Source organism: Monodelphis domestica, chromosome 6 (genome assembly GCF_027887165.1).
Source record: "Monodelphis domestica isolate mMonDom1 chromosome 6, mMonDom1.pri, whole genome shotgun sequence".
Lineage (NCBI taxonomy): Eukaryota > Metazoa > Chordata > Mammalia > Didelphimorphia > Didelphidae > Monodelphis > Monodelphis domestica.
The window spans coordinates 196,055,148-196,072,022 of record NC_077232.1 but is presented as its reverse complement, the minus strand read 5'-3'; the positions used below and the strand labels follow the sequence as shown (position 1 = coordinate 196,072,022).

The 16,875-nt window shown below is 39.4% G+C and overlaps 1 protein-coding gene across 4 annotated transcripts in view; it reads right to left on the bottom strand.

Moving 5' to 3' along the window:
• FNIP2 (folliculin interacting protein 2) overlaps positions 1-16,875 on the bottom strand; it is a 141,405-nt gene that overhangs the window by 85,917 nt on the left and 38,613 nt on the right. For 2 of the 4 annotated variants that reach the window (XM_007496171.3, XM_007496173.3), the window contains exon 1: positions 8,234-9,087. The exons of the other annotated variants lie outside the window; for them this stretch is intronic. In XM_007496171.3, the coding sequence (XP_007496233.2) occupies positions 8,234-8,427 (194 nt within the window). In that variant the 5' untranslated portion in view covers positions 8,428-9,087. Of the gene's footprint in view, positions 1-8,233; positions 9,088-16,875 lie in introns of those variants that run through there. 4 annotated transcript variants of the gene reach the window in all.

The window sequence follows — 16,875 nt, the reverse complement described above, 5'->3', positions numbered from 1 at the left end:
GGTCTGCTGACTTCCTGTGATGATTCATAGACTCTTCCCAGTTTTTTTTTTTTTTAAACCCTTACCCTTCTGTCTTGGAGCCAACGTATTGGAGCCAACGTATTGGCTCCAAGGCAGAAGAGTGGTAAGGGCTAGGCAATGGGGGTTAAGTGACTTGCCCAGGGTCACACAGCTGGGAAGTGTCTGAGGTCACATTTGAACCTAGGACCTCCCATCTCTAGGCCTGGCTCTCAATCCACTGAGCTACTCAGCTGACTCCCATTTCATAATTTTTCATGGTGCAATAACATTCCACATACTACAATTTGTTTAGCCATCCCTAGGTGGGTACCATTTTAGTTTCCCATGTTTAGCTATTAAAAGCTGCTATAAACATTCTTGTACATATAATTCCTTTTTCCTCTTTCTTCTATCTCTTTGGTCTATAGGCCCGGCAGTGTCATACCTGGGTCAAGGGTATATGTCCAGGTCAGTAGATATATTTTGCTCCTAGTTAAGGAAATTATTTGTTCTGATATGGAAAAGTTACATAAATATGATCATGAAAATTAATTTCATTTGTTTTTTAATAATTGCACATGCCAAAAGGAAAAGTTTTTTTGAAAACTGTAAACTGTTGATCCTCTTTTTAAAAATCCCTCTTATTATGTGTTGATTCCACGTGGACCCAACTACAGAACCACCCCAACATAGCAAAGTACAGCTAATAAAATCAAAACAATGGTCTCTCCAATAATCTAAGTTGTATTCCAAATCTATAGCCTACTCCTCTCTCCTGACAAGATGGAGGCATGCCTTATACCCTGAGTTCTCTAAATTCTATGGATTCAGTAGAGAGAATTGCATAAATCAGAGTTCTAAAATCTTTCAATGCAGTTTTCTTTACTTTGTCATGATCATTGTATAAATGGTTCTTCTAGTTCTGCTTATCTTAATTTTCGCTAGATTACTCTGAATTACTCATATTTTTAAATTTTCTTATGATGCAATAATATTTGGCTAATTTCATATAACACAATTTTCTTAATCTAAAAGTACTGACTTTGGAATATGCACACCTTTATATATATTAAATGTATATAACGTATATATATATATATATCTTTAGAATATTTGCCTAATTAGTAGTTGGAGGGTGGAATAGCATTTATAAAGCACCTACTCTGAGCCAGGCACTTTGTTTAGTTCTTTACAAATATCTCATTTCGTTCTTATAACAACCCTTCAAGGTAAATGCTGTTATTGTCCCCATTTTACAGTTAAGGAAACCAAGGCAAATAGAAATTTGAGGTAGGATTTGAATTCTCATATCTTCCTGACTACAGGACCAGTCCTCTATCTACTTCACCAATTAGATGCATATCACTAACTCAAAGAATATGCATAATTTAGTGACTTTTTTCTGGTATAATTCAAAATTATTTTCCAGCTGTACCAAATCACAGTTCTACTAACAATGTAACAATGTGCTGATCTTTCCACAATTCCTCCAACATTTACAATTTAGTCTTTTGTCATTTTTTTTTAAACCCTTACCTTCCATCTTGGAATCAATACTGTGTATTGGCTCCAAGGCAGAAGAGTGGTAAGGGTTAGGCAATGGGGGTTGTGACTTGCCCAGGGTCACACAGCTAGGAAGTGTCTGAGGCCAGATTTGAATCTAGGACCTCCCATCTCTAGGCCTGGCTCTCAATCTACTGAGCTACCCAGCTTCCCTCCTGTCATCTTTTTACTAGTTTAATAAGTATATAGAGAAACTCTAGAATTCTCTTAAATATACATTTTTCATTGTTAGTGACTTGGAGCATTCTTTCATATGACTATTGATGGTTTACATTTCTTCTTTTGAAGACTGCCAGGTTATCTGTGGGGGTGCAGAATAAGAATTTCTATTAGAGGGTTGATTTGGTTTACTTATTGAAATGATTTGCTACAAAAGACAGTTCTATTTGGGAGCTGGAGAGTCACTGGAAAGTGACAATTATGCTTTAAAAAAAAACTGTAAAACGTTACACACACAAAAAGAGTACCAGGTCTTTGAATCAGGAGATGTGCTGCTTACAAGATATGTTATCTTAGACAAATCATTAATATTTCTTGACTTTAACTTCCTGTTTTATAAAAGAGACTGGTCTGAATGATCTATAAGAGATCTTTCAGCAATAAATCCATGAATGTTCTTGAAAACATACAAAAGAATCTTGCTGAAAGTTAATCTTGCAAAAAATTAACTCTTAATTCATTTCCAAGCTACCTGAGTTAGACCTGCTAAATAGTCCCTAACCTTAGACTACTATGTCCACGTACACCACCAACACCAACACCACCACTCCTACCCAGGGCAGAAATAACTGTCCTTTGGGATGATGAAGAACAAGAGAAGGAATCACCATCAATAAGTAGCTAAACCTCACCATCAATCAACCAAGTGAATTTACATTATTGAAGTAATCTAAGATCTTACTGAGGGGAAATCTTATGATAGTCTCATCTCAAAAATGCATCTCAAAAATACTACCTTGGCAATATGTAAACTCTCATGTGAGGCCCCTCACAGGGCCTAATACTACTTATTCACCCAATTTAATAAATGTATTTTTGAACAACTACCAAGGCAGGATGATTTTTCAGAAGGCAATTTCAAGCTCAAGATTTGCTAAACAAGTAGGCTACTCAGAAACTGATGAAAGCTTGTCTTTTCCAAGTGTTGTGGGTTTTCCTTTGGTTTTGGGGAGAAATGGGGAGAAACCCACATTTTCAGTTCCCATTTTTAGATATACAACATATATAACTCAGAATGCTCCAAAAGTTCATAATCTTAAATGCAAGGTGGATTTCTTAATCCCACTTGAAAGTTAATTCCTCACTTACTTCCATCATTCTAACACAAAGCATTACTAGAGTCACTTCTGAACCCCAAATGCAACCCACAGACAACCATGAAAAGCTTCCCTTCTACAGACAGAAAGTGGGCCTTTAAGAGTCAGTGTTCTCACTGTCACTAATCAAATAAAAAGATTTTTTAATGTGGCCCTAGCTTTCTGTAGCTAGTGAAGCAAGGATTCCCTGAGTACTTTAGCAAGTTTAGCAAGATTCACTTTTCTCCTCTAAACAACCATTTTAGAGAAACCATCCAGCAGTCTCTCTGAGGGTCTGGGCTTACTCTGTCCAGGTGTGATGATTTCAGTCAAATAATGGAGTGAGAAGCAGCTTTAATAAATACTTATTTGATTCCTTCCTTACCTAACAGTATGTTCAAAATGTCTATACATTTTTTTTTCATCAAGAAATTAAACTGATATACCACAACTTAGTGGAGTTCCTGAAATCAAGTATCATCTAAGAATGCAGAAGTAGTTCTGGTCACAGGAGACAACATGATTCTGTGGAAAGAAAGAATGAATGCCAGATTTGGAATCAAGAGGACCTGAATTTAAATCCTGGCAGTTAGTCACTGCCTTGTGACCTTGGGCAAGTGACTTAACTTCTCTAGGCCTCAGTTCCCTTAATTGTAAAATGAAGGAGATAAACAAGAAGACATATCCCTAAATCCCTTTCACCCTTTTTTTAAACCTCTGGCTTTTGTCTTAGAATAGACACTAAGAATCAGGGTTCCAAGGCAGAAGAGTGGTGCATCTATTTTGTACCCTGGACACATTTGGGCTCCCAAAAATGGCTCCAGGATTTATGAAATCATTTCCTTCCTCTTCCATGCACTTAGCAAACCACATAAGTGAAGAAAACAGCTGAGAGGTGAGTCTAAGAAAGTTATCCTAAAACTGTTGACTTTAGATACCCAAAAGCCAAGAAGAGCTGAAAGTCAAACTGAACTGATGGCCATGTGACTTGATCAAATAGAATAACCTGGCCAGAGCTCTGAAGTGCAAGCTCCAGTCAATAATTCACTTTTACTCCCCAGTTTTTGGTCCTGGTCTGAAGCCTTGCCTCACAAAGAGAGCCATTGACTTGGGTCTCCAAGACCTTAAACCAGGAGGCAACTTTGGAAGAATAGCAATCAATCCACTCTCCTCAGGCCTGAATGAATAAAAAGGCATACATTCATTCAGAGAGTGTGTGTCCTAATCACAGGGCTCCACCAGGAGAAAATCACCAAGAAAATCAGTTTCTCTAGAGGAAGTAATCAAAAGAGATAATAGAAGTGAAAGAAGGGCAATATAAAAATCCAACTGATTAAAATGCTTCCAAAGGATAAAAGGCTAAAAAGAAGAAAAGGCAGCTACAGAAAAGTTTAGAAATTCTGAAAAGGGATGGAACCATATGTTTTTCTTTAAGTAGAGTGTTGTTTCCCCAAACTATTTAAGGCTTAAATTTTTGTGGATGAGGAAACATATATGGCAAGAAGGTAGGAGGCTTTAATATTACTGAAGCAAGAACTTTACAGATTAAAAAAAAAAAACTGAGATCATCTAAATTAGCTTATTTGTTTTACATATGAAAGAAACTGAGATAACAAGTTTAAGAGGTTGCCCCACTAAAGCACAGTAGATAGATTAAGCAAAGAAAGTTACTCAAAGGTAATAAGCTATGGGTAAATCAGAGATTCCAAGGCTAAGCATAAATCCCAAGGATAATTGGCAATGGCAAAAAAAAATGGCCCTAGAGATTTCAAAATACTTTCAATAGCATTTGTTGTGGTGACTAGAAAATGGAAGTCAAGCCAGATGTCTATCAAGTAGAGAATGGCTGAACACATGTGACATATGCTTGTAGTGGAATATTACTGTGCTGTAAGAGAACCAACACGATGAATAGAAAAGCATGCAAAGTTTACATGAACTGATTCAAAGTTACATAAGCCAAGACAAGAAAGCAACAACATACAACATACACAAAATACAACAACACTGCAGTACAAACGAAAAGGACAACAAAATCATTTAAACTGAATGCTATGTAATCACACTGACCAAGCATGGCCGCAGAGAAAAGATATAAGAAGACACCTTCCTCTGTTTCTTTGGAGGTGGGGGCAATGTGTAAAGAATACTACATATAATATCAGATTCTTTTTAAATGTCGGTTTTTAAGAGCTTTTCCTCTCTTTCTTCCTCTTTGTTATAAGGAATGGCTTTCTGGGAGGCGTGAGAGAAGAGGTGTATACAGTGAAGAAGATAAATGATATAAAAACAATATGTGAATATTTTTTTAAATTATTTATCCAAGTTAGTGATGGAGTCAAAATGAGAACTCAGGTTTTTTGACTCTCTCATTTCAATATTTTCCCTCATACTACTTATATTGTTTTCCTTTATGAGAAAAAAAAATGATATAAAACTGGGCTACCTATTTTAATATTTAAAGGCTCTTTCCTAACACATCACTTTGTTGATGAATTATCATTTAATAAGGATTTCCATGCATAAATGCCAGACAGTTCCTGACCTCAAGGAGCTTACAATCTTCTGATTACATCTTCAGATTTCTTTAGAGCTCCCAAGACATTTATCTGCATTTCTCCTTTGCCCCAATATATTTGTGTAAGGGGCCTATCTCCTATTAAATTATAAATCCTTAAGGAGGAACTGAGTTATTTTTCACGTATCAAACTATTACAGGGCCCTGAATATACTAGGGACCAAACTGGTGTTAAGTGCCCCTGCGTATGTGTGCACATTACTTCCCCCAAGTGGACTTCCAGGAGCTAAGGCCTATTTCATTTTGGGTATCCCCAGTGGCACAGATCAGATGCTTAATAAACTCATAGATTAATCTGTTGAACTGACTTGCCCCATAAGTAAAAAGACACTGCTTAATAAATGAAAATCCTGTTAACTGTACAGAAATATAAAGGGATTCACATGGGATCCAAGGATTTAGAGACAGGGGTGCTTAAGCACCTAGCCCAGACCCCCTCCTTTTAACAGGTAAGGCACCTGAAGCCCAAATAGAGTAAATAATCTGATCAAAGTCACACAGGTAGTAAATGACAGGCAGAATTAAACCCAGGGCTTCTAGCTACAAAACTCTGGGTTCTGTCCTTCTAGCTACAAAACTCTGGCCTCATCAAGTGACCCCAGCCTCATACCAACCTAAATTATAGTTCTCTGCCAGAGTAAATAGGAAGGGCACTTCACTATATAGTTCCCACTTAAATCCCCCATGCAGGCCTCCCTCTCTAAGAAAAACTCTGATTATAAGAGTAAGTAATAAAGAACTTTCATTCTGTGCCTGGGCTACCTAAGTCATTGAAAGGAAAACAAATAAAACGTAGCAAGTAACCAAAAAGGTCAGAAGGAAGGCCTTCTATGAATATTATCAAATCTCAATTATTCAACAGTTGCAAATTTGGATGCTAGACCATCTACCTTATTTTATTTTCCCATTATGCCATCTCTTCTGGTTAATCATTTTATTTTTTATTAGTATTATGTCCAGATGATCATAATGATTGCCACCAATAATAACAACACTTTATAGTTTTACATATCACTTGGGGCCACCATTCCAGAACTGCAAGGGTCTTTATCAGTCACCTTTATACAACCCTCTCATTTTACTGATGACGAAGGAAACTGGAGCCCAGAAAATTGACGTTAATTTGCTCAAAATCTCACCCATAGTAAGATTGAAATTAAGATTTAAACTCAGATCCTAAATTCGAGAGCTGGCATTCCTTTTACAAGCAGCACCCTTCCCATCTCCTTTCATTTGATCTATTATTTTCATCATGGGCAGGCAGGAAAGGGAGAGGACATGATGATCAAGGGAATTAATAAACAGGGAGGAAGAAACAGTTGTTGAGGATTGTCTTAAAATATATACATAAAGCTATTAACTAAAATAAAGTTCACAGATTTCTCTTATGTATTCTCTCACTCTCACAACTATGGTTCAAACCAAAAAATATTTATTCCATGCCATGTAAGGTGCCTGTGCTGAGGGCTCATGTTAACTTCATCTCTGGGTCCTTGAAGTGACCCAACAAGAACAGCTCCACAACATCTCAATATCCTGAAACTCTCCATAAGAATCATTTCTCTGGCCTAGCCCAAAAGAAGTTAGAATCTAGATTCTGACAGGAGTCTGGCAACATGGGTCCTATCTGCCTGCTCTGCTCAATAGACACAATATTCAGAACTGGAAAAGTTACTGAAGCGATCTAGAACATCAACAAGAAGGGGCTAGAGAAGGGTCTGGTTGGCTTTGTTCCTTCTGAGGTCCCTCTCTTACTCCAAAGACTAAAATCCCGTGATCTCAAATACAGGTTAGGTTGGTTTTCCCTCCGTATCTGATGACTATTGCTCAATCCATACTTCCAAAATCAGAATATCTCAGAGCCCAACTTCCCTGACAGGAAAATTCTGAAAAGAAGAAAGATGCTCTCAATTCCTCATTTTGAGGAAGAAATCATACCAACTATTGGTTTTTTCTTCAGCATCTTCCTCTCAGAAACCCTGAATAGGAATAGCATATTTCTCAGAGTACTTTGTTTTGCTAGAGGCAAAAAGTACTATTTTATGTAGTTTATGTAGGAAAAAAAGTACAGGGTACAATCAAAACAGCAACCATTTGAAGACAGAGGCCCTGGGTTCAAATTTTACTCCTCTATTTACAAAATGCATGAACTTGCTTGAGTTACCTCAATTAATTGGGCTTGGTTTTCTCATCTGTGGATGAGGGAGTAGACAATTTCCCAAGGTTCCTCTAGCTCTAAATCTGTGATTCTATGACAAGAAGACACCAGATGAAGGAGGCAACTAATTCAAAAGGACTCAGTGACAAAGGAATGATTTGAAAGTAGGGCTCCAGGCTGGGAAATGAGACCCAGGCTGGCAGCTTATGTGTCTGCAGCTCACTGGAGAGGAATCACTTTTCAGGCAGTATCCTTTACTACTACTGTAGGGCTGTCATCACTCCTTAGAAGCTGAAGTTAGCAATGCTAATGAAGAGCTTAGGAATAAACTAGGCCCATAATCAGAACACAGAGGAGAGAACTTACAAAAAAATATTCACACATTCCCTTCCCAGAGAGGAAACTCAACTCCTTCCCTCCCCACTCACAAAAATGAAACAGGATTCTGTCTCAGATGACTCTCAGTACCTAACAGTGCTTGGCTTATAGGAGGCACTTAATAAAAGCTTGCTGATTTTGCCCAATTCCCAGTTAGAAACACTCAAGTCACTGTTCAGGAATAATTTACCCACATTTTACATACACTCAATTAAATTCAGTCTGTCTTTGATGCCCTCAAAGGGAAATAAGTTTCCAAACCTGTGGTGGAATCCTGCTGCTGCTGCAGAATGATCAGTCCCCCTTCCTGCTCCCTCAAGACTTAGGGGCTTTTTGCCCCAAAATATCTTGGTGTGGCACATCTTCCTGGGGCCAGCGACAGGCTCACTCCCACTTCTGACAGCATCCGGCTTGGCCCCTGCCCTGCTGGTGGTCCTCGGAGTGCCCCCACACATCACTGAGCTTCCAGTTTCTCTAGACCATCCACACAGAGGTGGCCACAGACTCTGAAGCTCTTCTGAAGGCCAGATGTTATCTGGTCACATGGGTGACTTCCTAGCGTTGCTGGACCCTGCCCCCCAGAGTGATCCTGCGAGGCTCTGGGCATCAGGGCGCTAAGTTTCCTCCTTTCTTTCTCTTTAGAGAAGCGAAGAATTTACACAAGTTCTATAAATCGAGTCAACAGTTTTGGGAAGTCAACTGTATCCAGCATGTTAAGAGACCGAGTCTGAGCAACCCCAGCTTGAACTTTAAAACAACCACCACCACTTCCTACTTCTGTTCTGAGAGCATGTGGTTCAGCTCAGGCAAGCAGGAAAAACAGTCCCCAGGATCCTCAGCTCACAGGGACTTGCCCCAGCAGGGCTCCCTCGGAGGAGATTAGGCAGTAGTAGCCAATTAATTCGTCACAAGACCTATTCATAGGGCTCAGTACAGAAGCTCGCTGGCCCTGGGCTGCAAGGTTGCTCTGACATTGGCCACAACAAGCTCTTAATGACTCTCATGTGAGCAAGTGTCATCTGACAGGTCAGGCAGCCTTGCAAAATCCTCCTCTCACGAGCTCTAATCCATCACCGCCATGGGAGAGTCTGCCCCACAACCACCTAGGGGTTGGGCTGCCATGCCTCCGTGCCAGAGGACCTCTGGGGCAACTGCCCCTGGGCCCTGCCTTGTCCTCCCCTTCCCTTCCCCACCCCTCCTGCAGGACTGCCCCTACACAACTATCAGAAGAGACCTTGTAGCTGCTGACCCGGAGCAGGGCACTTCTCTAGCCAGAGGGGCCGCCCCTCCAGGGCGGGGGCAATGCTGTGCCGGGCACACAGTCACAAATATCAGATACAAAATCAATGGTAAATGGAGGGAGGAAATGAGCCTGACCAAGTGCCGGCAGTACGCCCAGGCTGTCTGCTCTGCACTGTATGTTACCTCCTTTGATCCTAACAATAATCCTGGTAGGTAAGTGCTATTATTACTATCCCCTTTCAAACTTGAGGAAATGGAAACAGACAATTGTTAAGTGACTTACCCAGAGTCCTACAACTTAAATGAATGCTAACTGTGTCAGTAATTATGCTTTGGTGATAAGCCACCTACTTCAGAACACACAGGTACCCAAATCACCATTTAGGCTCACTTTTTTAAGACAGAAGAGTGACAAGGACTAGGCAAGCAGGCTTAAGTGACTTATCCTGAGTCATATGGCTACAAAATGTCTGAGGCCACATTTGAACTCTGATCTCCCAACTCCAGGCCTGATGCTTGATCCACTGCTACACACCTGTCCCAGGTCCATTCTTCAGAGGCAAAGGCTAAAGGATTCCATAGGATCAAGCTTAGGGAGAAAAATCAATTTTCTTTTGAAGAGCACCTAACTATCACCAATCTGCTCAGTGAACAAAGGTTAACTAATCAAGCCTACCTCTAATCCCCTATTCACATAGTAGGAAACTGATGAGACTTGTTCAAGGCCCAGGGAACCACAAATATAGGCTAAGCTACAATGAAAGCATGGGGAAGACTGGAGAATGCTGGTCAAAGGTTGATTTTTTGCCAGCTTTTTTTTTAAGGCCAGAATAAAAATTAATTCAAAGGTATTTCAAAGGGATTCAAGCTGGCCAGGGAGAAATTTCCATATTAAAAAAAATCCCTTTTGGTTTCCATCCCACAATTCCTGAAGGATCTTTACTCATACTTCATAAACAGCACCCTCACTAGCCTGCTAGAAAGGAAGGAAATGAGCATTTTGGAGATATCTCCTGTGAGCCAGTCACTGTGGTAGGCTCTGCACATATTATTATACCATTACTACCTTGGAAGGTAGGTGCTATTAGTATCCCTATTTTACAGATGGGAAAACTCCGGCAGCCAGATTTCAAATGACTTACCCAGGATGACAGCAGGGGAATGCCATGATGACACTGCTTCAAGAAGATTTCAAGGAGAGAAGGGAGGGAGGAAGTGTTCCAAGTCTGCCCCTTTCTGGAGACAGCCCCTGTTCTCCCTGATTTTGTACAAGGTCTGAGGAGATGGCCTAGTGCTCTCTCCACAGGATCATCTAGCTGCCTCAGAAGGAAGGCACAGTCCAGTCATCTAGTCTAACCCTCTCATTTTAAAAATGCAGAGAAAATGAGTCCCAGGAAATGAGAGGAGCCCAGGTTCTCTGATTCTAAACTCCAACCCTCTTTCCCTTGAACCAGGAGGTTTCTCGGGTAGTTAGGACTATAAGATTTAGAAGCAGAATGGGTTTTGAAGATATCCAGTCCAACCCCTTATTTTGTTAGGTGAAGAGGCAGTGGCCCAATCAGGTTGGGTGACTTAGTTAACATCAAAAAACCTATTTTGAAGCAGGGTTAGAATTTGAACCCAGGTTCTCAGAAGGTCTGGGGGGGTTGGGGCATAGGAGTCATAAAAAAGGATAGAGATTTGACTATATATTAAGTAGCTACAAATCCCATAAGAATGAGAGGTGATGACAAGCAGATGGAACAAAAATAAGTAAACATTTTGAATGAAATAATTGGGGTCTTTCAGCCATTGAGAAAGCAAAACAAAACAAAAAACTGAAGAGAGAACCTACATTTTAACAAATAGCTATTCTTGTCACTTAGCCCTGAAGCCTCAGTCTTTTTCATTATTGTAAGATTAAAATTAATATCCAATAACTCCAAGTATATTTTATAAGGTTTATTAATAATCACTTGAATTAAAAGAAACAAAAGACAAAAAGTAAAAGCCCGAGTAAAGAGAAGTTTTCCCAGCTGCATAAGATAAAGATAAAGATAGAGGGGCAGAGTCCCTCCAAAACATAAGGAGGTAATGTGAGAAGGAATGTGGGAAGCTGGGAATTGGAGTCCTGGGGAGAAGATTCTAATTACATACTATTTACTCTCTCTTTTTAAAAAAATTACTTTGTTAATTTTTGGTTTTACATTCCATTCTTTTCCAAATATATTCCTTTCCTTATCTTTCCCAGAGAGCTGTCCCTTGTGACAATGACTAAAAAGAAAAGGAAAACAGCATCTCAGATCAGTTATCCAACATAGGGACCACATTTGCAATGAAGTATTGGAGGGGTGAACTTTCTTAACCTTCCATTGGTAATTCTCATTATTTAATATTCTTTTCTATCCCTTTCATTTTCACTGCTGTAATTATAGTGTATATTGTTTTCCTGATTGTGCTGACTTGCTTGGCATCAGTTTGTACAAATCTTCCCAAGTTTTTCTGAATTCTAAATATTCATTGTTTCCTACAACTCAGTAATTATGCTCATGAACCATGATTTGTTTAGCCATTCCCCAAGCAATGGGCATCGATTTTGTTTCCCAGTTCCTTACTACTACAGAAGATATTGTATAAATATTTTGGTGAATTTGCTTTTCTCTCCAACTTTATCCTGGGATATCTGGATCAAAGATATTTTAGTCCTTTAAAAAACCAAACCTATTTCTAAATTGTTTTCCAGGATCCCGAGCTCCACCACTAATGATAACTGTATATTTACTACTATTACCTCTCCATCATTAATAGTTTTCTCCCTTATTCCCAATCATTTACCATATTCTGTCAAATCTTCCTTTGCAATGTCTTCTCCACCTATCTCTTCCATTCCATATGGCCATTGCTCCCCCTCTCACACGGCCCTTATTTACCACTTGTGATTGTGGCTAGCAGTTAGCTCTCTCTGCCTCAAGTCTTTTCCCACTACAATCTACCCTCCACTCGGCTATTAAAATGACTTTCCTCAAGAGCAGCTCTGGCCACATTACTATCCTCCTCAATAAGCTTTGGAGATTCCCTCCAGGATCAAACTTCAAATCCTGTGCTTAGGTTTTAAAGCCCTTCCATATCCTAGCCCTCTCTCCACTATATCCTATGTGACTCTGTGACTCCAGGCATTTCCCTGGCTCTCCCCCTATGCCTGGAACACTCTTCCTCCTCATCTGACTCTTGGCTCCCATGATCTCCTTCAGGTTTCAGCTAAGTCCCACCTTAGCTCCAAGAGGATCTCCAGTTTATACTGTCTATATCTTGTTTGTGTGTACCTGTGAGCTCCTTGAGAGCAGGTACTAATTCTTGCCTGTTCCTTGCTAAATAAATGCTTAACAACTTGACATCAAATTCTTGTTACCACTAGTCTGAACCACACTGATCCCCTTGGGTGGTTCCCCATTTTTTATACTGGTTCCATACTGATTGATGTCTAAATTCCTTAAGTTCAGCATCCAAGGCCCTCAGGGATATAGTTAAAGCCCACTTCTTCCAGCCTCTCTCCTACTACTGCCCAAAAGTATACTATTCTTCAGCCAAACTGGACTTAAGGGCCTTTTTCCGCACCCGTCTCACTTTTCTGCCTCTTGACAATTTACATGTATGTGCTTCCTAAATTCCTCTTTGGAACCCTCTTCTTCTCACCCTCATCAGATGGAACCCTCTTCTTTTCACACCTCATCAGAAGTGCTCTCTTTTCTCTCTGAATGCTTAAGTGCTTTCAGCCTGTTACCCACCTATGTAACTAGCCAATTCTAATTATCGCTACTCCAGCTCTTGATCCACAATTCTGATTGTCTGAACACTTCTAAATGAATCTTTTGCCAGCCTCCCAAAGCAATACTGTATGTCTGAAACAACTCATTATTTTATTCTCTAAACCTGTTGCTCCTCCCAAAATAGGTTTTTGGAAAAAGAAAAAAAAAAGACAGCCACTTCCCAAATGTCTACATAAATTCCTGTACAAAATATAGTGTCCTTGTAACCCAGGGCGTCTGCATTTCTTCATGTTGAGCTGGCTTTATTCATATTGGTGAATTCAATTAGTATTTCATTCTCAAGGATCTGCTTTTACCCCAAATGTCTTCCTATTCATCACGCCACACAGTGCCATAATTCCATTATTCTCCAACATCATGAGTCTAGGTCTTCTCCAATTACTGGTCATATCTTCTGCTTCTAGCTTTTTGTTTTAACAAATAATGCTGCTGTGAACATTTTTGATCATGTGAGTCTTTTCTTGTCCTCCCAAGTATTTCTGTTGGTGGCACCATCATTGTCCTGACACCCAAGTCAAGTACTTTAAGAATCTAAAAGAGAAAACTGCTTAATATTGGGCAGGGAGAGGAGGATCATGTTAAGAATCACCAGATTTGGAGTGAGAAGACTTGGCTTTAAACAATAGCTTTTGCCTCTTACTAGCTGTGTGACCTTAGGCAAGACACTTAATTTTTCTGGGCCTGGGAAATGAGGAATGGGTTAGGACAGTGCTTCTTCTATCCCAGTTCTATCTTAGTTAAGAAGTCAGGTACAACTGAGGGGATGACCACTCATTGAAGATTGGGTAAACAAGTTGTGGCATGTTGTGAAACTACTGTGCCATAAGAAATGACAAGCAGGTTAACTTTTTAAAAAATGGTAAAACCTACATGAAATTATGAAAAGTGAAAAGTTTGAACCAAGAGAACATTACATAAGCAAAAGAAATATTGTTTGAAGAATGATTTGTGTATGTCTACCTCCAGAGAAAGAACTACTAAATAGAAATGTGAAAGATATCATTTTCTATATACCCTTTGGAGAGTCAAATGATGCCTTCTCCAATGCAGGGAAGAGAGGAGGAAAGCAGAAAAAATTAAGTATATACTGTCATGTAGAAGAAAAATTGAATTTGTTTTTCTTTAGCCCCCAAGAGCACAACCAAGAGCAATGGTTAGAAGTTGTAAGAAGAGAATTTAGCCTTAACGTGAGAAAAAATTCCTAACAGTTCAAGTTGCCCACGAGTGAAAGGGGCCACCTCCAGAGGTGGCTGGGTAAGCCCTTCTTTGGAGGGCTTTAAGAAGGGAGTGGAAACAATTGTCTGATATTTTATACTCAAGGTTCTTTGTAGGCTGGACTAGACAGATGGCCACTGAAGCCCCTTAAAGTTCTCAAATTCTGTATTTCTATTACTTCATAATTTCTTGCCTGAAGCACTGTGAATGCTCAAAATTTTAACTACCTGCCTCTTTATTTTTCCTATTATAGATCTACCTTTAGCACAACTACCAAAATAAAAATCTTTTGAGGAAAATTAGACTGCAATGTCTTGAAAATAGGGACTAAAAACATTTTGAGATTTATTTTAAAAATATTTTTGTTGATATCTTGTTTTTCCCTTGACTACATTTCCCATCCTTTCCCATCTCATTCCTAAGAGTCATCCCGTATTATAATAAATTGTAAAATAAAAAAAAAAGTTCAGTAAAACTACCCAATATATTGACCAAGTCTGACATGATACATAGTGTTCCATATTTAGGGTTCTCCACCCCAACAAAGAAAATAGAGAGGGGTGTCTGAGACCGTAGGCTTAGAGAAATATATTACACATGGCAGATACTCAATACAAACTAGAGTCACCTAAAGTCAGGGTAAAGACTTTAACTTGGGTTATCCTAGGCAAATAAAAGGAACTGAAATAAAGGAGAGCTGAGAGCAATGGAACATTCTGGAAGCTAATAAAAAATTTATATGACTTCTGTAAACTGATATAGGGAAGGGAACTGGGAAACAATGTGCAACAACATAAAGCAAAAAATGTGAAAGCCTTCAAAATTCTTAATCAGTGGAAAGAAGGGATGGTGAGCTATGTTTCCCACCTCTGAATAGAGGTGGTGGCCCACAGGTGCACAATGATATCAGAATTTTCAGAAAGGTGCTGTGCTAAGTGTTAGAGGCACAGAGTCTAAGAGGTGAGACAATATGCAAATGACAATGTATGAGTGAGCTACATACTGGATAAATAGGAAATTATCAATAAAGGGAAGGCACTAAAATTGAGGGAAATTAGAAAAAAATTAATTTAATTTTTTTTAAATTAAAGAGTATTGGGAAAATTTTCCTATAAAAGATGGATTTCAGCTGAGACTTGAAGGAAACCAGGAGACAGAGATAAGAATGGAGCACATTCTAGGCCTGAGGAACAGATATGGCCAGTGTGTTCCAACTTGATTGTATTTGTTGCAATGGAGAGTTCCCTATGTTTTGGGGAGTCATAAAGAAGTGATAATGATATTTAAAAAGAGTATCAATAAGACATTCAAGAGAAAAAAATGACAGCTTGTGGCTTTTTCCAGAGAGCTTATTGTGAATGGCTTCTAAATGCAGGAACATCTGAACAGTCCTACCATGCTAACACTATTTATAACATGGAAACAACATATATCATGTTAAGTGATGCACCCCAATCTTCCATTTTGCTTACACACTTCACAATAAAGAAGACCTGTAGGTTCTTTTTGCCTTAGGTGGCCAATTGACTCAACACTGACTCCTATGCAAGTCTTTATGGATTTTACTGCTCCCTTAGCTGGTAAGGAGGGAGACACCCGAGTACCACTACTATCCCTCAATGCCATAATCTCACCAGAAACAGTGTTCAGACTCTTTGCTAAAGCAAGTACTGCTTGAATGAGTACCAGGATCAGATCATGGGTACTGTGGATAATTAGATCTTTCTCTCTCCTGGCACCACTTCCCAGGACCCTGTAGGAGAAGGAACGTAGAGAATCCAGAAGGGCCCCACAGAAGCTAGATCTGAAACCAACTGGCACTATTGCTCTCTACCTCTCTTGGGGTCCCTTCACTTCTGCTATAGAGAACATGCATATAGAAAACCTTTCTTGTGTGTATATTTCTTCCCCTAATTCCAACCCCCCACCTCCAAATGTCTTACATTTCTAGTGAAAATTACCAGTCTTACTTCCATGAAAATGAGGAAATGCTTGACACACAGTTCAGCTTTTGGGTTCAAATATGTGACATCAAAAGCCAGAATTAGATCTTCAGTTCCTAGTTACAATCTCAATTTGAGTAATCAGGTCAGTGAATTTTTCCATCACCACCCATCTCATCATATGCTATACTTTGAAAATCAAAAACAAATATAGGTAAAGCATGTGGATAAAGAGGACAAAAGCTTGTAAACAAACTGATAATGATAACCCAATTTCATTGGCTAACAGAGAACTGGATTAATCCCTAGTAAAAGGCATTTCTTAGGCTTCAAATTAGACACTCGATTTCAGTCCTCTCATCTGAAGCTTCATTTGTATTTCTGATATCAAAAGACACACGATTTCCCCCAAATCCTTCAAGGAGTTAAACACACCCTAGGGACAGAACAGCCCAAAATCTAGCTTTCAGACTTTGACCCTGAATTTAAACTAGGCCAGTCATTAACAGTTGGATCACAAATCAAAAGGATCAATAATACTGGCTCTGCCAAGTCTCCATTATCATTCATCTGTTTTTATTAGGTAGCAAAGCACATGATCAAGACGACTTCTAAGCACTGGGTACACACTATGGTAGGGACTGATCATGTGCCTGCCATTGTTATCAGCAGCAGTCACCCTTATCAGATACCAATC